At 38.4% G+C, this 23,242-nt stretch overlaps 1 protein-coding gene across 1 annotated transcript; it reads right to left on the bottom strand.

Annotated features, from left to right (window-relative positions):
• Positions 1-3,147: 3,147 nt before the first annotated feature.
• On the bottom strand, positions 3,148-21,916 carry anxa5a (annexin A5a). Its single transcript, XM_071458153.1, has 12 exons — positions 21,890-21,916; positions 18,416-18,500; positions 15,682-15,776; positions 13,588-13,701; positions 11,327-11,417; positions 9,925-10,004; positions 9,511-9,561; positions 8,322-8,415; positions 7,057-7,152; positions 6,774-6,832; positions 5,826-5,948; positions 3,148-3,707 (listed from the first exon to the last, which is right to left on the bottom strand). The coding sequence occupies exons 1-12, from the start codon at positions 21,914-21,916 to the stop codon at positions 3,648-3,650; spliced, it is 975 nt and encodes a 324-aa protein (XP_071314254.1). The 3' UTR covers positions 3,148-3,647.
• Positions 21,917-23,242: the final 1,326 nt, after the last annotated feature.

The following is a 23,242-nucleotide window of genomic DNA, read 5'->3' as shown; positions in this document are numbered from 1 at the left end:
AGGTATTTCCCGGTGTGTAATTCCCCAGGGGGTGTAGTTGGCTGTTTCTTCAGGACCCTCCCCGCCTTATTGTCCCTGCTGCCTGCAGCTTTGTTAAATATCCACTGTTACTAATTCAGTCCCACAAACACAACCAAAAAAAATTTAGTTTTTAATAGAAGCTGATTTGCCATCTCCATTCATGTTGCATTGTGGTACAAGAGGTAAATTAATTACTACAGAAATTACCTATATATATATATATATATATATATATATATATATATATATATATATATAGTGACACCAACATGTTGCACTATCAATAGACAAGACAACTCAATATTACACTTGATTATGTAATTGGATAAAAGCTGCATGCATGTATAAAAACTCTCCAGTTCTCCAGTCTGTAGTTATCTTGTTTAGTCTCACATGAGTTCAGCTTTCAATACTATCCCAACTTCCAAACCCATATTTTCCCTCTTGCTACATAAAGGACATACTACTTTGTGCATTGCCACTAAACGTTGATGTGTGGCAATGTCCAATTTAGATACACTGGAAAATGCATAACTGTTCTGTCAGTTTAGCTGAGAAGTAAGAGGAGTTTTTTTGTGTTAAATGTTTCTGCTTAGCACTTCAGACTGCCTAAAATCTCTACACTCCCTCTTTACTGGCTGAGCCAAAGCATCCTTCCTCAGTGGACTGTGGATGGTGTGGACTTACGGGTGGCCTGACTGACTGTGGCTCCTGATTGGCTGAGAGATGTGGGCCTTGGTCAAACTGAAAGTAATGAGAACACACCCCAACTCAACTGACACTAAGGAGATTTAACACAATGTTTATGTGTGAGCGCATAGTCCAGATTACATGCTCTTATGAATGCTTTTGTATGTGTGTGAATTTGTTCATAAAGCGCTTTTCCTAAGATTACAAAGAACTGACCTGAATTATTGGAGCACCACAAATATTGCATTGTTAGCTTGAAATGAGAGTGATAAGTTTGTTGTTGTCTGGACCAAGCAAGAGAAGAAAACTGCACCCACCGCTAGGTCTCTGGGTGAAGCCCAAAGTGGGCTGTAACTAACAAAAACCATAAAGTCATTTCCTCAAAACAGAGATCAAATTACAGCAGAGACTCAACAGAAATCACTGAACTGGAAAAATAATATACTTCATATTTTGTTATCTGAAAATGAAATGTGACACTGGAGGCTTGTTTACAGAATCTTCCTGCAGTGGAAATGAGTGTCCAGCACAGAGGACAAGTGATTTACGACAGCCAGAGTTAACAGCTACTGGCCACATAAGCGCTCAATTAACAGCAAAACAACCAAAGACATGTAAACATACCACTTATCATGATTTTTTTTTTTTGTTATAGCACAGCTGAGATCTTCGACAGTGAGCCTGTAAATCTGTTATTGTAGCCCACTGTACATCTTGCACTACATGGGAACCTATTGTACCACTGCACAGGGTGTGTTTATTTTAAGACATTAGTTGTCTATATCCCTGTTTTCTTCATTTGTTAATCTTCATCTTTATAAAATTCTACTATGGTAAAATTCTATGGTATTGTATTATTGCATTATTTCAGGAGGTTCAGTAAACACATCACAGACTGGACTTGGTCCTGATTAACTTCCTGATCAAAGAATTAGTGAAATTTGTCTAATCAGGCCAGTTTGACAGCCACATCACTCAATGCTGCAATTGATTATAATCAGATATTCCACATGCATAACCAAAATAAAAACCAATTCCTCCCTAATTTTGAGTTTTCCTCTAAAAACTGAGTCATATGGACTTTTTTTCTCTGGTTTTATTGTATTGTAATTTTTGATTGCAAACATTTTATTCTAAAGGTTTCTTCAAAACATTCCTAAAAAAAATACCATCAATACTAATCTGCCTGTTCATACTGAGTCTTCAGAGTTATTCTGTTAACAATATGTACATTCATCATTCTCATTCTGAGCCACATCATATCTGCAACAAAATAATATAGAAGCACAAGTGCAATTAAAAGCTCAGGCTGCAACAGAAATGCAATTATGGCTCCATACATGAATGGCTGTAACTATAGCGTAAAGGTTACATCAATTTGCAAGTCATTTGGAGGCGAACTGGAGTGAATTCATATCTGCAGACAGAGGGGGAGCCTCTCAGGAAAAAGCATGCCAATACATGAAAACATTTTCAACTTGAACCTTCAGGTGGTTTTTGAACATAACATCTGGCAGATGAGAGTTTATTAAACATAATGAGGGTTTGTGAACCACAGAGATACCTACAAATCATCACTTAGGTTCACCTTCTGACATATAGGCCTGCTGTACGCTTAAGTGATAATTAGGATAACCTTAACCTTAGATTTCCATTTACAACACTGTGAGTGTAGTAGGTAAACAAGCTCGGTGTTCACAGTGGTGTGCTCCCTTCAAAGATCATCCTGCCTTGCATGTAGTTAGAGAAACTGGTGCAGTCTCTACATTGTGCAAGAGTCATAGAGATAGAATGGAACAAATAATTGGAAAAACTAAAACTTTTCCAATGATTTAAAGGAAAAAGCAACACATTATCACATTTAAGAAGCTGGAACGAGGAAATAGTTATAAGTTTTACATGAAAAATTACATATTTTTTAGCTTATTGACTAATCAGTTAATTGATAAATTTACTGATTGTTTCAGCTCTAATGTTATACACTGTTGCCTGAAATATGCATATTGTACTTCATGAACTCTTCATATATGAAACCTTAATTCTTTCAATTTTGATGTTTTGAAGTTATTTTCCTGATGATGTAATGGAGAACTCTAACCTCAATATGAGTTTTTATGGTTTTGTTTCACTTCATGTTTACAAGTGGAATGTCTTATTTTAGGGTGCATCTTGACAGCTTTTAAAATGGCAAGAGTAAACAGTGAAGAGAAACAGGCTGTTGATTTTAAACTCTGCTGCCATCCTGTGGTACTACTCCAGCAAAGTGAAGTAATTTCCCATCCACTGATCTAAAGACCCAGTTAATTTGACACCAGGCCCTTCCATGCAGAAAGACATGGAGGCAGTAGATGTCTTTGTATGAATCAACAAATGTCTAATAGTGTCCTATTACTTATTGATGACAGACAGCTGCACTGTAATTTAAGTCTGGATCAGCAGTTCATTTGTAATTAATGAGAGCAGGAGAGCATGTAGGGTTTAATAATTCAGCAGCAGTATTGTATTTTCTAAGATGCATTTAACACATGCTGAGAGTACTGTGCACAAATGAGGTCAACAACTGCCAGCACTGTGAATTTGACAGGAAAGGGCCAAATGACCGAAGCAAAAACATTTATTTCAAATGAATTATTCTCCACATCAAAATCAAAACTGCACCTTTATGAAACAGCTATTTGTTGTTTGTTTTGTTTAAATTATGTCTAAGAAAAAACAAAAAATAGCTAACTTTTAAGTGAATGCACTCCAACTTCTGTTAATTCAGTAGATAATGTCATAAGTCAAAATGACAGGCGGGTAATTCACACTAATTCAATCAATAACAAGCTTAAGTCAGGAGAGTCAACAACTCTGGACAACCTCATATCACATGTAGCTTTGTCCCACAGCACCATGGCTGCTCATATCAGTGCTGCTTAACACACCATAACACAGCATTAATCATTCCCACCACAGAGGTAGAGCAAAGCCTTCTGGTAGTCTCCACTTGTGTCCTCCTGCAAAAACAAAAAACAAAAAACAACAAAACGACATCATTAAGAAGAATTTTATTAGTCTTATAAAATTCAGAACTCCCTCACTAATTCTGTTCAGTCTGCACATACAGTAAGGACATCTTTCATATATTTACATCAGCACCGCCTCTGTCCTTTCCATTTAATTTTCTTCCTTGTTATTGTTACCTGCAGCCCTATTCATGTTTCCTCGCGGTATTTTCTCCAGTGACGCTGTATATCACACTGTCACTTTTGATGACATGTGGGCAGTTGTCGCTCGGGTGGCTGGATCTCCTGCTCCTCCTCTCCACATGTTGAGTTGCCCTTGAGCAAGACACTGAACTCCGAATTGCTTCTATTGTCATCTATCATTGCTGCCATGCAATGATAGCAGTGATAGATGAGTATCAGTGCTGACATGATACAATAGTAAGCTCATCCTTTTACTTAGCTCAATGGGGTAAGAGATGCTACATGGTTAGCCAGTTAGCTAACTAGCTAGCCTGGACTGTGAGCTTTGATTTTTAATTTATGTATAAATTATAAATGTATAATTTATGTACATTTAATTATTAATCCAAGATGGTTACCCTGCTGGTCTTCCAGTACTCCCTACGTTTGTGTCAGAGTTCATTCTGATTTTCTGTACATGCAACTGCCACTGGTTTGTTGAGACTTTATGTCGTTCTTTTTGCCAAGTGGGAAATTTCTAGCTACAAGAAATTATCTACATGTCAGACTTAAAGCTGAATTACAACTCAGAGGCTGATTTAAAGACATCCTTTCACTTAGCAGCTCATAACAACAGCCTGAACAATGACACACATAAAGAGCAAAAAGAGTGGTTTCTTTCTCTCTGCTTGCTGTGTGTGTCTCAGGTGTGGAGTCTGTCAGGAGCCTGGAGAGATGTAATATGGTAGAAAGGTGACGAGGCAGGAATATTAAAACAATAAACCTGGTCACCGCATATATTTTGTCTTGGGCCATGTTTACACCTCATGGGAGGGAAGGTAGTGGTGGGAAAGTTTCAAATGGCTGCAACTTGTGAGTGTTCACATCACCACAGATCTCAAGGCAGCTGTAAAATTGTAGACTCAATCATGTAAAAGGTTAAAAAAATGACTCTGCATTGACAATATTAGACTATATCCATGACAATCATTTAAATTACACTTAATTGCCTTGCATGGAGGACTTTGGCTAACATGTGTTCATATTTGTTTGCTTTTTCAGGTACTTTAGTATAATTAAAATCCAGGTTTCCCTGACGTAACAATGAAATGGATGTTGATTTGAATGGAAATTAGGCTGCAAGCAAACTGCTAATTACAGTAACTCCTATATGACATGAACATGCTGTCATTATAACAGAAAGGTGTAATATTAATAACAAGTCCAGTCTATTTTGAAGCGTTTGTGAGTCATGACAGTGAACATGTGTGATCATGCATAATACCAGGACCATAAAAATGCAATATCTAATTGGACATCAGCTTTTTATTAATGTTATTAGTTACATCTGTGTTTGACAAATCAAATGCTTTTACGATGAAAAGTCATGAAAGTGAAATGAAATGGTGTCACTGGGAAAAAATAACACCATAAAATATTAATACCTACTGCCTACATTGAAAAATCCAACAATTTGAAATAATGATAGCTGTAATAAAATAAATGTGAACTCTGCTAAACCTGTAATAATATATATTGGTTCATTAGAATATTTTACTGCGTTTATTGAAAGATTTTTTCATCAAGTGTTATTTATCTATTCAATATTGGCCATTTGGCATTTTCCAATAGAGAATGGCAATAACTCTTCTCTGTCGGAACATCTGGCCCCCAGGATAATAGATTAATTCACTTCGGCTGGTGGGAAATGCAGTGAAGTAGTCTCATCACGCTGATCAAGGCATTTAAAGAAAATCACTAATCTCCATTTCATCACAGCACTGACATGCAGCAGAACCATAGTGCACCCATCTGGTGCTTCAAAGGCCCACAGAGGGATGGATGGAAACATTTAGCAGAACATCAGGTGGAAAAATGTAAAGAGAATTACATCACATCTTATTGGGGAAGGCTGATAAAAAAGCTTTGTGTTTGAGTGAGCAGTACCTGGATGGTGGTGTACAGAGATGCTCCATACATCTCTTTGAAGCTGGCTCTTATGTCCAACATGTCCACCTCGCTCCTCGACACCATTATCCTCATCAGGGTGTCGTCATCGGTTCCAGCACGCTAAACAATAAAAAACAAATTCATCAGTTGTGGTTAACAGTCTATAAAACCATAAAGTATTGTTCTTTATACTTTTTTTCATAAGTGGATTTTGTTACCTTTGGACAGAGACAGGCTAGCTCCGACCCTCTGTATTCAGTCTTAATGTAAAGCTAAGCTAACCAGCTGCTAGCTGTTGCTTTACATTTGGTGTACAAACATGAGAGTGGTAGACACAAATGGAAGGAAGAATCTGGCCTGGATTAATATATGGAAAAGCCAGACTAAGACGACCAACCCCGGGTCTTGGAGAGAGCTCTGTTGGGAGAATATAATACCATATCTTGTGACTCCAACATTGAAAGTTATTATCAGGGACAGGATGGCTGTTGGAGGCAGTGTAGTAAAAAAAAGAAAATTTTGCCCTTTATTTATTCCAGGAGATTACTGAAAAAGAAATATTGTAATTTTTTTGGAATAGAAGTTGATAACTCTTTTGTCACATTTTACCTTGGTAAAAGACTCCCAGACAGACTCATGGCTGAGGATGAATACCTCTTTAAAATACTCTAAGTAAGAAATAAACTGTATAGATAAATTGACCTTCAGAGTGGAAAATGAGCAATATGTAAAATACTGAAGATGGTCAACATGTAGAGGTGGTTGTTGTTTTCCCTGATAGAAATCATTTTGTAAGAGTATTTATGTGTTTGTTTTGCATTCTCGGTACTGGCTGTCTCATTTTAGAATAAGACCTTACACATGGACTCTTAACCATTAGAACAAAACACACTCACGCACACACACACACACACACACACACACAGAGGAGACACAGATGCCTACCCTCATAGATTTATACAGGCCTTCAGCAAAATAATCTGGGATGCTCCTGGCGCATTTTACTGTGGAGGTAAAAAAAAAAACAAAAACACAATGCACTGACAATTTTGTGTGAAACTGAATGTTTGTCATGTAAATCTGATATCTGTATTGGCTTTTTTTCTGCCAAGTGTTATGTTCTGCTGTATTTCATTTTAACAAAGACATCAGAAAAAAATGGCATCACTTCTCTTTGTCTCCTGTTTATGATCAGTCAAGTGTCATCCAGATAAATCATGGGTTTTACCAACAGCTAGCAGCAAGTTCTCCAAGTTCCCAGTGGTCTCTCCTTTAATGCTGTCCTCTATATCAGAGCCGGAGAGCTTCTTGTAGGCGTCGAACACTAGAGAGAGCAAAACAACCGCAGTGACACTTTGTTGTCTTAGCATCGGAATAAACCCACTCCAGTATTAAAAAGATTGAGCTATTTTCAACATGACTTCAGGGCAACTTATGGCTTTTTACCTTTTTTGTGTTTTGTATATTTTATTCATTGCATAGTATTTTTTTATTTATTGATGGATATTATTATACCCAATCCATTTTATTAAGCACACCATTGTCACCAAAGCATAACCATCACATTATACTTTGCCATTTGTGGATCAGACACTATTACAAATTACACTTCAATTTCTATTTTTGCACAGATTATATAAATTCAAGCACTTTCAGTGGTGTGGGTGAGTATGTATGTGCCTAAACTACAAAATAATTGAACTGCTGGACTCTGCATTGCTCTTTCAAAATGAGAGATCCACATCTATTTATGTCTATTTTCAAAAACTTTCAAGGCCTTGATTTTTTTCTTCCCAAATTCAACTTTCAAGGATATCAAGGACCCGTGGGAATCCTGCGTCTAAATAAAGTTTATTATTGTAACCCTAATGGCCACTCAGTACAGACTCCTTTTGGTGATCACATTCCCACTTTAGCTTCATCTCAGCCCATCAGGCAATCAGATGTTTTTTGCTGCTCGAGTCCCTCCCCTTTTATTTTTCATTGATTCCTGTGCTCAGTCAGGACCAGCTTCAACAATTCTTGCCATTTTCCTCTCTGACCTCTCATGGCAGGAAGCAATTTTGGCCCTCAGGACTGCTGCTGAGCTCGTGGTTGTTGTTTATCACACTCTCACTACAAACTCTGGTGTTCTTTACTTTTTTGTCATGTTCTCTGTAAGTTTTATGTTGTTGTTGTCACCTTTCTTGCTGGTTATTTGTTGTGTGAAAAAAGAATCAAGTGTAATTCCTGGATGTATTCTTCTTCTTGAGATAATTTCCCTGGTGTATTTGTCAGTGCCAGTGAGACCGAGTTGTTTAAATCACTAATACTGCTCATTCTAACATTTAGTGGAAGTAAGTGGCTTTTTAAATGTTGTCTGAAATATTTAGCTGAAAAAAAAGGATATCATGAAGATGAGGTTATGTTGTTTGCAACTTTTGGTTTTGCTCTCTTCAGCAGGTGAGTAACAACATTCTCAACATTCAAATGCACTCGCACAAACAAACTCACCTTTTCTGAGATGCTCTGCACTCCTGTTGCCAAGAATTGTGACAAATTTGTCCTCGTCTGTGCCAAACTTGCCCTCACCAGCAGCATACAAGTCCTGTAAGGGCAAATACACACTTGTACAGTAACACTCACACACACAGCCACCTTGTGTGTGACATGACTTATTGGAAGGCACAGACGGAGCAGAATTGACAGCGCTGATGTAAGACCTTGTTCTGTGCCAAAACAGCACAGGAAACTTTGTTTCCCCTCAGTTTGTCTTTGCTTTAGACAGAATTTCTGGATTTCAGGTCTGTTCTCCAAAACCTCTGAGATCATGATCAGATACTTCATATTTAATGATTAAATAAAGAAATAATGGTCCATTCATAAGATACATTTCTTATTTTCAGGAATTCTGCAATCTTTATTCCTGCTTATTTGATAACACAGCAGTTTAATATCACAGTTGTGTTACTGTGAGTCAAGCAGGACTGGTATTATGAACACATATTGTACATTTAGATACATGTAGGACCACTCAATGTATCTGTGTTGGATCCCAGTTCACAGCTACATATTGGTAACGAGGAATGATTTCTAAGAAATACGATGTTCCACTCCTGAAGGTTAATGAATTTATGCTATTGACTGTTCTTCTGAGAAGACTCGTCCAAAGCTTTCTTGGCCTTTAGCTTCACTGCACTTTGGGGAGCAGCTTGCAAACACGATCAAATCCTCGGCACACCGACATTTGAAAGACGATAGTGAAATTAAGATAAATCTGCTATGCAGTACATCGGTCACATACATAGGATTTTTCCTGTTTTCGCTTTTTAAAACAGCTGGATGTTGCGCTTTGACTTTCTTCAATTAACACATTAATTTCAAGGCAGTAATGCAGTCGGTGTAAACAGAGAAAGACAGCCTCACTGCAGACATTTTACCACAATTTTGAGGAGTGACCTGCCTATGACCCTTTGTAGAATTCACATCCATATTCAACATATTTAATCAGGGGTTTGCAGAAATGTTTAAATGTCAAAGTTCTTGTTAGAGAGGAATGATTCCACAAATACTAACATCGTCTTTGTGGCACAGGGTTTATCGTGTAACATGGAGCCCTAGTAAATAAAATGACTTGTTAAAATTGTTAGAAAATGTATGAAGATTAGAAGATGCATGTTTTTCTCATGTTCTTGCTTCTTACCTTAGCGTCTTTCTCGATCTTACCCTCGTCTACTCCCTCCTCCCTGCTGCCCTGAACAGCCGGACAAATGGTCAGCCAGACAGACAGGTAAAAAGACAGATGGACAGGTGGACAAACAGAAAGCAAAAGTAGGTCAGTGTGTGTGGAAGCACAGTGAGCTGACACCCTCCTCAACCCAGGTAACCCCTGAAGATTACATTATCCACCAAGTGCCCCACAAGCATGAAGATTACGTTTCCGTGCGCAAACCAAAACACATCTGAGAAACCAACTGTAGTGTATTGTGGTTTCATCCCCGTCCCTCCTTCCCTTTCCCAGCCCACACCTTAACCCCATGAGTTTGTAATGGTATCGCCAGAGGTTCTCATTATCAGGAAAGGAAACATAAGTCTTTCCAGCAGCCCCTCTCTGTACCTGGAGCAGGATCACCAGTAGTTTCTGATAGTGCCCTGAGGTGTCACCGCAGACATCTTTCTCCAGCTTGCTGCCGAACTCTGGAGGAAAGAAGAGAAGAGGGGCAGAAGATTGTTTACGCTTCTTGCTCACAACAGGCATTAATGGTTGCAATCGACCCTAGTGGGCCGTCCTCTGCTTTGCAGCAGGATCTCTGACAGCAGAGATTTGATTAGTTGGCCAACAGACAGAGTGGCCTTCTCTTTTGTCCAGATCAAATAAACTGGCGTCTTTGCCTTTGGGCCTTTGTTGTCACATACTATTTTTCATTGTGGTTTAAGGCTAGTATATTAGAGAAATTCTTGTAGTGATGCATTTAAGTATGAGAGGTGTTAAGAGAGTTGCGTTGCACTCATTACTCCGATGACAGAACAGATATTACAGTTGGAAAGCAGAGGGAGCAGCACCATGGTGTGTGCTGTAAATAGGTTGTGCTCTGACACAGACGTTCTGTTCATCTTCTACTCTAGGGAAAATATTGTCGGTATTAGAAATCTATACAAAAAAGCCTTTAAAACCACTGCAATCATTGGGTTCATCTCGTTTTCTTCTGTACTATAAGAACTTATGACTTAAGACCTCACAAAAAGTTGGTCTAAAATATACTTAACATAGCGACATGCTAAAAAGCCAAACTCAGATCTGGGATGTTGCTATTACATAGTCTCTCCAGACTCTTGTCCACCAGGAAACTCTTGTTTACCATTCAGAGATACTTAACTTTAAAATTATGTACAGGTGAACAAGTTTTTAAAAAAACTAACTCAAGTGAAAAAAAAGATTAGACAATTTTCAGTCAAATCACACACCGGTACCTTGGTTTTGAGAACTCATTTTGTCAGAGACTTTAGCATCAGTTGTTTAAGCAAATGCCACAAAAGAGACTTGTTTACGTACAAGTGATAACCCCTGTAGAGGATGGAGGAAATACTGTGTGTCTTATAAAACTTACTGACAAAAAAAACAGACTGCGATGCAGGAGACCTTTGTTTCCCTTGTTTATGTTTAGAATCAGCATTAGTTAACCATGACTGCGATCACATCTGAACCTTAACCAAGTAACTATCATTTTAACTCTGATTACAAAGTACACTCAATCTTATCCATGTAGTAGTAACACAGCAAGTCACTTTTGTTTCTGAACCTAATTCAACCTTAACCAAAGTGGTGTCGAATCAGAAAACTGTTTTATTTTCCAGAAGTGACGTCACGGTTTAGACAAATGGTGTTGTGCCATCAATACGGGTGTCATATCTGAAAAAAAAAAGCTTTTGTGTCTTCCTAGAGGGAAATGAAAACCATTTTACCAATAACAATCACAGTAAACATGCAATCTGCTTTTGTGTCTCTCTTTCACAGTCACCTTTCTTGTACACTTTGATGATTTCTTTAATCTGTTCGCCAGTCCTGGAGGCCAGGATCTCAATCAGCACTTCGTCATCAGTCCCGGCGCCCTGGGAACCAAACACAGAATGTGGATTAACTCAGTGTGAAACAACATGCATTTTAGTGGCAGCTTGTTCTCATAGGTACCTTATCTTTTATTAGTTTATCTATATATGATGGTTTGTTGATGTGTGATCAAAAAAGAAATAAATTTAAAAAACGCTTAAAGAAAATGGTAAAAATAGTTGAATAAAATAAGAAGCACAGTTTGTTTCATCGTGGAGGTACGCAAGTAAAGGATGGATGGGATCAGTGCTAAAGAGAGTTAGCTCTGAGGTTCTCCTCTCTTTGCTGTAATTAACCTTCAGCAAAAAATGTCTGACATACCAAACAAATGGAGCAGTAGGTGTGATGGGGAAATCGAGGCCAAGTCCTCAATGCTTTGCCTTGACTTTGATTGAACATTTCATTTGCACTGGTAATGTAAATGTGAATGTGTTTAAAGAATAATGAGAACAAAAAAATTTTCCACTGTAATCTTTAGGACAATTCAGGAGTTAGCTAAAACCTAATTTCCTCCAAACTTTATGAGCCTTGAGTGTGACATAAAAAGTAGGAGCATGTAATACCTCAGAAAAAGAAAAGATGTTATTTGAGTCACATAAGAGCACAACATGGATGTGAGGAAATATAATACACAATGCCACCTCCTATGTGTTACTGAGAACTGAAAACTGTCAGTCCCACCTCTCTAAAGACAGTGAGATGAGAGAGTATCTCCAGAGTAGCTCTAGTGAAAAACAGCATCCTTAACCTCCTTAAATAGATTTGAAGCAGATACAGAGACAGGGCTACGCTTAGCTAATTTAGGAAAATGACACCACATGAAAGATGATTTTCATTACACTGAGCGTCTTGGTCACATGGTAATGCAGCTTAGAGAAGGTCCTCTTTTGTATAACTTCCAACCTGACATTGAATGTAACAGCCCAATACTTGTACTGTCAGCCAATTTTGTTCAATAAGATAGAAATATGTTTCTTAACAGCGCTGTAATGTAATGCCTTGAGACATTCTTGTTTTGATTCGGTTGTAAAAAAACACAAAAAAACAACAACAAAAACCCTGTTTATGTTGCTTTTTTTAAAAAAAATTAGAACACAAGTCTTTTGTGCCTCAAATTGATTGGTATGTGTCCTCGCCTTTGTTCTCAATTTTCAACCCTGAGCATTATCTTCGTCATTTGCAAGATGTCAAAGTCTAATGAGCAGCTGGAGCTGTTGAATGCTTAAATATAAAATAATCATTTTATATTTTCCAAAATGATGAAGTCCTCAGATTGGAAATTGTGTATGTGATTATTTTGGCCACCTGGGAAAAGAAGAGCTCCGTATCAAGCTGACAAACCACAGCCTGATATCATCACCTGACAAAAACTGTTGTGGCTGCCGTGTTTGTAAATGACTTCCATCCACATCCAGCAGACATTAGCAACGTTAGCTTTCATTTAGGGCCATGTTTCTGGACACCAGGGAAATTTAAGTGCGATTTTCACTTTACTTTTAGCTCTGTGGACAGGTAGCATAAAGTAGGTTTATCTGCATTTTTTTTCCTTTCTTTTTTTTGCTGGAAGAAACTGACTGTTGGTGAGGGTACATGAGAGTGGTTAGACTGAACCATACAGTAAATTTGCTCACTCTAACACCAAAAATATGAGCTAAAAATAAGCTGCAAAACTAAGTAGAGCATAGTCTGGTGATAGTTCTCCTTCCACATTTTACATAAGTTAAATGTCAACATAAAATTTATAGTGGTGCTTTATCCATCCTGCCATATAGTAGTAGGTGCCCATTTATATACATTATAAATAGAAAGGCTGAGAACAAAACCTTTGTAAGAAAACCCACTGAAATACAGACACTAAATGCAGACATTTAAATTTGTCAATTACAGGTTTAACTAATAGCATCAATAATGGCTGAGTTCCCGTGTTCTAGCGCTGGTATAGTGCCTGCTGGTTTATTGGCAAGTCAATAGTCATTATTATCTCACAATTGTTTTTATGGCAATGACAGGTTGAAATGTTTGCTTTGAGAAAAGTCTATTGCTCAGCTAAAAGTTTCAACATTAAATGTTGTTACATTTGTGCAAAAACATCACAAAATAAACTGTTTCGTCTGAGGGTTTCAACTCGTTTGCATACGAGACCTGCAATCTGAGTAAACTTTCATTAGTTACCTTGAGAGCCTTGTGCAGTTGAGAGGCATCATACGATACAGGGGGGGTCATCAAGGCCACAATCAGACTCTCGAGCAGCCCACCGAGCTCAGATTTCAGTGTGCTGACCAAGTCCTGTGGTCAAATAATAATTAATGACAACAGGAACAAAAACAATCATAATTGTGTTTGTATAGAACTTAACTTTTCACTTCATATAAATGCTGTAACATTTAAGACACCAGAGAGACTGGACTGGTGTTGTGAGTCAGTTCATACCTACAGCCTTCATATTCAAGAGCAATAATGAATCCAATGAAAAAAACAAAATCACATCAGCATATTGACCAGAAAAGGGACAACTGCTAAATGCTAAATTATACTTACGATCCTCAGATGTTTGTTAACATGAGATGCAATGTTAGCTTTTCTTATCTAAACTTTGTATTAGACTGACTGAAAACAAGAAGAGATCTTTCCTCTTCCTTGTTTCAAAGAGAAGGAAGATATGTGAAATTTCACTGCACTGCTGAGATTTTTAGAGGAAAGAGGATAATAAGGGCAGATGACCTGCAGAAACAATATTTCTTTAAACTATCAACTCATCAGACAGAACATACAGTATTAAGCACATATAGCTTCATCTAAATTGATTTTTGTGTGCAGTGACTCTCGTATTTGGGCACTGCGGCAAACATGACCTGAATTGGTGAAGAATGAGTAATAGCATATTTCTGTGTGTGTGTGTGTGTGTGTGTGTGTATGTGTGTGTCTATATTTGGTTGTGTGTTTGTGTATGTATTTGCGTATACAAAATACCCAAGGGATCCTATGATCTAATGTGCTTGGCCACTGCTCATCAATATACAGACCAGGTCTAACAACCACAATCCATCTCTTCCATTTTCCTATTTAGTTTTTTACATCTATCAAAGTCAAATTGGCTTCCCAAAGAATAGTCAGAAGGTGCATTACAGAGCCAACAGCCGACAGACATACAGTGTGTGTGGAAAATGAGAGCTGGACAGAGAAACAGGAGCATGCACTCCTAACAGATATGACTGTTACTCCGTTGCATATCAGTTTTTGTCTCAACTTTCCAGCACCGGTTCTGTTTCTGATGTTACTGCAAATGAGCAGTTTAAGGATGTGTTCTTGCAATTATTTCATTTTATGACATGTCATAAAAGTGCACTGAACTAGCGATAAAAGCAAATAGGCTCATTCTGTGACTGTTGTGATTTTCTGATGCACCTTGTATCGCCCAAACTGCATCATCTATTTCTACTTCAGGAAGCAATTACATTTGCCAGAATGCTTTTCAATAACCTCCACAGAAAGCAAATTAAGTTCCTGCATTCAATCCACAGGTGGTCACATAATAACTTGATAGTGTGATAGAACATTAAGGACAGGGGACGGTAAAATGTCTGTATGGTGTAACTGACTGTACTGTGCTCTGGTCCATGGAGACTGTGGGAAATTGATCTTCCTGCCTCGGTTCATTCTGCAGACAAATGGCACCTGTGAGTGATAAATTATATTACCATTTTACTGTTGTAGCTGCTCACGGTGGTGCTACTTTTAACTACTTTATATAAAGCTAGTACAGTCCAATGGTTCCCAACCTAGAGGCCGGGCCCCTCCAAATGTGTATTAATCCATGGCAGAAAATAGCCCCTAATACAGCACAATTTACTCCTTTTTGAATAAATATTTGCCAGAAACTACAATGCCCAGCTGTGTTAGGAAACTGTTTACTATGTCTGCACGTGTGGACTTTCTTAACATATTCAGCAGGAACCAATAATCTTGTGGCTGAGTGCCAGGGTAGGAAAGTAGGAAAGTATTGTGAGCCGGACTGATAGATTGTTGGTTCTGGTCTTTTCATGAAAATAAAGAATATCACCAGCCTTACCCTCTAAGAAAATAATAAGAAGATAATAGAAAAATGAATAAACTTGAATAAGTACACTTAAGCAGATATCTGTGTGTCACTCAGGTTCTTGTTGGCGGGTGAGGAGCATACAGATGCTGACCTGACCCGTAACCATCCATCCACGTGACTGCTGGTTGTCATCAGCTCTCTGTTACATTCCCGGTGGCTCAGCTTACCTTTCCGTAGGCCTTTTTGTATGCTGCCTTAATTTGCTGGCGTTGATCGTTGCTGTGTGCCGTCAGGAGCATGAGGATGACATCTTCATCCGTACCTGTTCAAGAAATCAAGTTGGCATTAAATACTTAAACACACAGACAGCTGCTCTGTGAGCTTCATTAAAAACCTGCCAGCACACAAACCCATTAGACTGTAGATAAGGACAAAAAAAAATCTAAATTCTTCATTTTTTCATAAGCAAAGAGCTAATAAAGCATTATTCTGTTGACACCCAACATCTAGCAGGAGTTTTCTACCTAGCCAAATCTGATCGAAGATAATTGACAGCTGGCGATATACTCCCATATGAGGAGCCAACCTCTTAATGCAGGAGATCAGGATTCAAAAGCATTGACGAGTCCCATGATCTTGTAATCAATAGTTTCTGAAAAGCACCAGCACCTCTGAGAAAACAGCTCAGATGGACAAACAAGTTTAAGACCAGCACGTTGTATTTTCACTGAAGGATCAAAATGGTTAATTTTTCCAAGGTAATTACAGCACAAAGCTTCGCTTATCTGTAATGACTGCAAGACTATAGACAGAGGTCTGCTCGGGTCATCATTGCTCTCCTCCAGTTACCTTTGGTTTAATTGCACATTAAATTGTGAGAGTGCTAAACTGACAAAAAGTAAGAGTAGGAGATAGAGGGGAAGAAAAGGTGCTGGTGGTCAGTGGAGTTGTCGCAGGGGACGCATCAGTCGTAATACACCTTTAGTCCACCTTTAATTCAGTGATTGTCATCGGGCCCATTGATTCACACTAATGACTGCAGAAGGATGTTTTGATTGCAGTTTCTAATTGTGTATCTCTGCAATTAAAATTAGGTCACACGAGAAAAGAAAATGAGATCAAGGGCCAAACTATTAAAAATTCATCCATATTAAGATGAACAGCTTTCAGCCAAGACAAAGACTGCGTGACACAAGACGCTTACATTTTAGAAATATTAATATTATTCATCTCTTGAAAATGCCCACTCGGTTCACAGAGGTTAACATTTAGTTTGTTTTAGCTGGATTGTGCTGTTATTATGCCACCGACATTCATGTTAAGTTAAGCACACATGCTTAAATTTAGGATGTTGGCAATTCGAAGGCTTTAACCTTCGATTAAAATCAGAGAGCTCTTCATGGCGAGTGTGAACGGCAGTGATCACAGCCGCCAACAACTGTTTATTTGTACATATGGGTACATGTGAGCATTCTTTTAAGAGTCACTTTAAAAAATGTGAATCTACATTTCGAGCTATATTCAGACTGAAAACAGCAAAACTCACACACACAATCAAGAAGCTGTGCTGCTACAGGTAGCACACCCAAATGGTGTGTGTTGCCCAACAAAATGCGCTGCTGATTGACATTATAACATTATAAACAAAAGTTAAGCTTAGGTCTGTTTTCTTGTGAGACAACCCTGTGATTCTTGATTTGATAACATGAACGAAAAATGTTGGAATATTAGGCCCAAACTGGAGCAAACTCCTATATACCCAGTGAACCTTCACTTTACTTAAAATAGGTCATTTCCCTTTGTTTAGTATCACCTGTATATATTTCCTGCATTATCACTTTATTTATTTATTTATTTACAAAGATTTGAAACTATTATAACCATTTCGGATTTTTCACCAGCCCACCCTCTGCTTCTGCTTTTTTTTATTTGTCTCCATGTGATGGCACAGTGAGTGCTCATTACTGCCTTTTTGCAGAACCTTTTGTGGACACAACTTAGCACTATGATCTATGTTTGGATGTTTTCTTATCCAGTTTAAGTTTCAAACTTGGTCAAACTCACTTATCCTCTAATTAGACTAAACACGCTAGGAAAACACAATTATTTCCATGTGCCAGAGGACTGCACACGTTAAGAAAAGAATGTGGTAAAGCTTTCCTGATAGCTGTGTCGTTACTGTGTTTTATTGTCGTACTGAATTTAGAGAGAAGCAAACCAAACACTAAACTGCATGGTAAAAATGTTTCTAATTCTATTTCTTTTAAACAACCATTACTGTATTTGCCAATAATACACACTGATAAATATTTGCATTATTTGCATTGTGGGCACATGCAAATAAACCTAAAGTAGCTTAAATGTGACAAAGTGATATGGTGTTGAGGGTTTGTGAACGGCTGAACTACTGTATATTACTATGCACAAGCTCACTGTGTTACTCCACAGATCGGCTGTTTGACTCAGTCGGGGTGCACTTGTGTGTAAGAGTTCAATGGTTGATGGTAGATAAAGCAGTCGAAATATTCAAAATAAAGCGTACATATAAATCATTATTCGTTTTTTTCTGTGGCTAAAACTTTTTTTGTTTTTTTGAGGACCCCATCCACAGCAGTGCAGTGCTCCCACCTGCTTGTCTAAACTGGAAGCCTGCTGATCCAAATCTACTGCAGGTAATAAACTGACTATAAATAAGTGCCTCAACTCAACCCCACGTCAAATACCCCAAACTATCACTTTAAAATAAACCCTGCAGAAGGTGAAGGCACTTCTCTCACAGCCATCTGCCCACCACATAACCTAATTGACAAAAAGCTTTTCACCGTTCACAGGATTTCGTTTTTTTTTCTTACTTATATGAAAAACAGTATAACGTAGTAGATTATAGCGGTATAACATGCTGAGTGAGAGTGGGAAAAGTAAACAGCAGTTGGACAAGACATTCATTTTGAGAAAACTGACCAATTCCTTTCATGGCCTTACGGAGGATCTCAGCGTCATGTTTGGCATTGAAGTTGACGAACGGTCTCACGCTGCCTCTGTACGCCTGTGGAAAGAGAGCAACGCAGATGTTTTAGGTTATTAACAACAGATTCCCCTGTTTTTGAGAATACACTGTTTTAACGTGCAAGTATTTCCGTGTTTTGCACAACCAGTGCCAATTCCACTTGACCAGTTCTTCACATTGGTGTTTACGTTAAAAGATCGTAAGTAATACATGTTGGTTTGCTTAGGCCAATACTGGGCTGTCACTGAATTTTATAGCCTGTTCATGCCTTTCACTGTTGATGTTTCTTGATGGCCAGAACAACACGAAACCAAAAACAAAGAACTGCATATTCTCTTTGGCAAATTATATTATTTGCAAATTAATTCTCAATTTAAAAGCAGTAAATTAAACCCACTTAAATTGGGAAAATACCATTTCAGCTGAGAGTTTTGCAGCTTTCTGATGGGCCGTATGATGTTTCAAGCAATTCCCCTGCAGAAATACTGTGAATGTTTCATTTTATGGGCATAAAAAATTTATACTGGAAATTGCTGTAAATGACTTTCGGTTGCTGCACTATGGAAATATTGCTAAAGGCCAGTCCAGGAAGTATTACCTAAATCAAGTCTGGCTGGTGCTTTGTGTGATGTTGATCATTTAAAAATTGTGCTGCCTCTCACTTGGTGTTGCCCAAATTGCTCTCCAGGGAAAATGTCATTTGAAGAAAAAGCAATAAAACATCTGTCTCAGCTGCAGCCTAGTTTCACACTCTTACGCAGGTGTGAGGAGTGAAAGAATATTGTCTCCCCCCCTGCCTCTCAGTCAAGGTTTCTGTTCATCATTTCTTTTGTTGGTCATCTGTTTTCAAACACAGACTAGCTTGTGTGTTATGATGTATTCAAGAGAACAATCTCTTCTGCCAACATGAGGATGTTTTCTCCGAAGTGTCACGATCTTGATCCTGCCTTTGTCTATCATGAAACTTAGTTTTAATGTGAATGCTGTCTCTCTTTGGAGATAAATACACTATTTTTTTCTTTAGATTTTTCAGTAAAATCACTCACTATATATTTCTAAACTCCCATTCATTACTCGGAAGTGAATCAGCACGTATAGTTCATTTAAATATCCTTTCATTTATTCCAACATTTAACTTTCTTCTACAAAGACATCAATGTCAGCTATCAAATGCCACACTGTCAACGTGGCTCTCTCCACATTTATCCTGTGGTTCAGTGGATGGAAAGGTTCATTAGTCCACCGTCAAACAACTGGATGGACTGATGGATTATACAGACATTCATGCTCCCCAGAGGATGAATCTCAGTGCCTTTGGACTTTGTACCACCAGCAGGCCAAAGCTTTTAATATAAATATCTCAGATTTGCTTTTCATCTACTGTTATTATATTATCATCTCATAAAAACCAGAGTTTCCCAGTTGTGATTATGATTTGGATATTGACGTGTGGGAAACTGGTAAATATGGTAACTTTCATGTGACGTCAATGCAGCATACCCACGGCTTCAGATTTAGATTTATTCCTGATGGTCTAAAGTCTGGTCTTTCTACAGCGTGCACCAGTAATTCCTCTTTTATCGACTCTCACAGTCAGTGGTCAACAAATGTGAAGTGAACCTAATTAACACAATGGAGGCATCTTAAATCAGTGGTTCGAGTCAATGTTGATCTCAAAATCATTTTCAACTTTTGACAAAGTGCAGCAGTCAGCCAAAGTGGCATCAGGGAGCATTGTCTCTCAGATATCCTTTGAGGAAATTGGAACACGGTAGGGATACAGTAGACACTTGTACCTGTAGTTTCCATGCACATGGTAATGCGATATGGCACAAATTAGACCACTGTCATCAACTGAAGCTGAGTTCTTGCCATCGCTTTACTCCTTAAATCAACTTATCCTCATCAGACAGTCTCAGGTCTCTTAACAAGCTGGAGAGGATAAAATCAAATCAAGGATATCAAATGAAGCTGCCCCTTCTCTTTTCCTGCCACTGAGTGAGTGCACTGCACCAGTTGTACTAATGTTTTACTAATGAGTGCATCTTCTCAGAGAGTCCTGTCTGCGAATTAACGATCGTCTCAGAGTCAGGGTATCTGCACACATCAAGTCTTCACAGCAAGTGCAAAGGAGAAAAATGAGGATTCAGTGTGATGACAATTCAGTTACATTTATGGAAAGTAAAAGTAAAAAGGTTGCATGCAAATCAGGGGATTGTGCTGACAGCTGTTTGTGATGTGTATTGTTTAAGACTGATCATGCAGTGCGGGTTCCGCTGTGACTTGAAGAGGCAGTGACCTTTCAAGAGTCGAGACACACTTCATCACACAAACATATGGGTTAGTTCTGGTGCTGTGGCTAGAACACACTGGTCTTAAATTTAACTGTTTTGTACAAAACCGAAACACAATTCTCACAGGATTCACCACGTTTTGAGGACATTTCATTTAACAGAAAATAAAACTCACCATCCTTTTTGCTGATGGAAGATAAGCATTGTAAACAATGTAAAGAGAATGAAATAATTAAAAATCATTTTGAAAATGTGTGAAGTTCAGAATCAATACAGATAAATAAAAAACAGTAATTAGTGTTTGTTCTTACCACCAGGTGTGTGTCTTTGTTCTCCTCACAGGTGATCTGTGGCTCAGGTGGACCGTTCTATCTTCTGCCCCTAAAACTAAAACTCCTCCTGGCACTCCCTGACGCTGCAGTGTCACCGGGGAAAGCTGACAGGACACACTTCCTCATCCACATGCAGTGTTATCTTTCACTTGCTGTCAGTCAAACAGGAGACCGTGACCTCATGTATCCAGTCACCTTTGTGTGACTTTCAAAAGAGTGACAAAGGTTAAACTGTCCAGAAGACACCAAATAATGTTTTTATAGTTGGTGGATTTTATTGTTTTAAGATTATATGATATTTTCCATTAGCACTTCTCACATATTAAATTATAGTTTATGAAAATAATGTTTGCACAAAAGTTAACGATCAGTCCCCAAAAATTTTAGATTAGGTGTTGTTTCTTTGCATATGATAATTCTGGATCAGTATTAACTGTAAAGATGAAAAATAAAACTCATAGGGCACACACACCCACCCCGTCACATTTTGTTATCTCTGTTAGCATTCAACCTGATGTAGAGCCTTTTCCAAAGAACATTCATTTCCTGAAATTCTCAATTAAAAATACAAAATAAATACAGGATGTATATTTGAGTGGTTGAAGAAGAGTTTCGATCTTTTACTCAAGTAAAAATAGCAATACAGCACAGAAATAATACTTACAAGCCAGCAATGGAATTGTTACTTGTTGTTCCCAGAGCTTGGAAAACTGCTCATGTTGTCCTCTTGCATGGGGACCAATCAGGGCAGTCATTAGGATGGGCCCCTCATCAAATCCACTTCAGCATCACCGCCACCCACCCGTGGCTCTAACTGCAACACTGTCATGGGGCCGTGGGAATATCATTATATATACTGTATACAATACTGTATATAAGGTGCCCCACTGAAAATATTTTAATTGCCATGTGCTTTGGGACAAATAAATAACATATACAGCTCTATCTCTGTGTTTGCTCTCAACCTCACCTCTTGCTTCTGCCCTTACTCGTTCCTAGTTGCTTTGCTGGCTGTTGTCCCACATCTCTCTCTTCATTAGCTTCTCTTGCAGCTTCAGCTGTCACTGGTTATTGCCTGGAAATATATGACTAAAATTAGTTGGATAGCTAATCTCACTGCTCAGACTATTAAGCGTTCCCACGCGTTTTCTTAAGTTTGTAGGCAGTCTGTTTTCCTCTTACCTCTGTCTTTCCACCTGCAGGACGAGTTGAAACTATTTTTCAATATTCGTCTGCAATAGGAGAGCAAACATTTGGTGTTACAGTTAACAGATTAACATTAATGTTATGTACTTGCACAGCAGTCCATATGCCAAAAACAATCCTTCCTCCAAAGTCATTGTCATTATTAGAGCAGGGCCTTCAACTGAACACCGACTAACACCCCACCCCCTTTGACTTCACTTCACTCTTCACTTCCCTGTGACAATCCACATGTAACTCCAATAATTCTGTTGTTTTTCACTATTTTTCTACATGAAAGTTAAATAGAGGGAGCCAAAAAGACTGAGGGTTCTAAGCATCTTAAAACCCACCTGGTTGCTGGCGACCAGTTTAAAGCTCATGCAAAGCAGCGTAGAAACACAAATGCAGACATACATGCTTAACCTTTTGTCAGTATTGACATGCAACACATCATTAACTGGTATATCATTCAGATCAGATACATGCAGTGTCTTTTATGGATAGACAAGCATATTCTATGTCATTTTTTTTAATAGCTAATCACCAGTCAAATATCCTCTGCGCTTGACAAGCTCCAGCCTTTGTCAACGGGACAGGGTCACACCCAAGAAAACGACAAACGATAGCTTCAACGGCTGGAAGTCAAACTAGCTTGCAGGGGCAACAGCCTGCTGCCACCATAAGTGGGCAGTAAGCTACACGGTGCAAATAGGCAACAGATGCTTTATGGGAAAGAAAGCTGTTCTGAGATCAGATATAGGGAGAGATATGGCTTACACTTCAGTATTGTTCTGATACTTTTAACTTTAACCTTGCGTGCCCCGACGGCACCACACTGATTCAGATATACCTGATTACCCGATTATGATCTCCTCACCAATGAGTGAGCCAGAAAACCTTCTCTCTGCCTACAGACAACAACTACAACTACAAAAAATGGAAATCTGACTGGATAAGTCATGGTTTTAGG

This window comes from Trachinotus anak, unplaced genomic scaffold, assembly GCF_046630095.1.
Source record: "Trachinotus anak isolate AG129_WGS33_773 ecotype Australia unplaced genomic scaffold, CSIRO_AGI_Tana_v1 ptg000021l, whole genome shotgun sequence".
NCBI classification, from domain to species: domain Eukaryota; kingdom Metazoa; phylum Chordata; class Actinopteri; order Carangiformes; family Carangidae; genus Trachinotus; species Trachinotus anak.
Note: the sequence above shows the minus strand (reverse complement) of the source record. Positions and strands in the feature narration are given on the sequence as shown.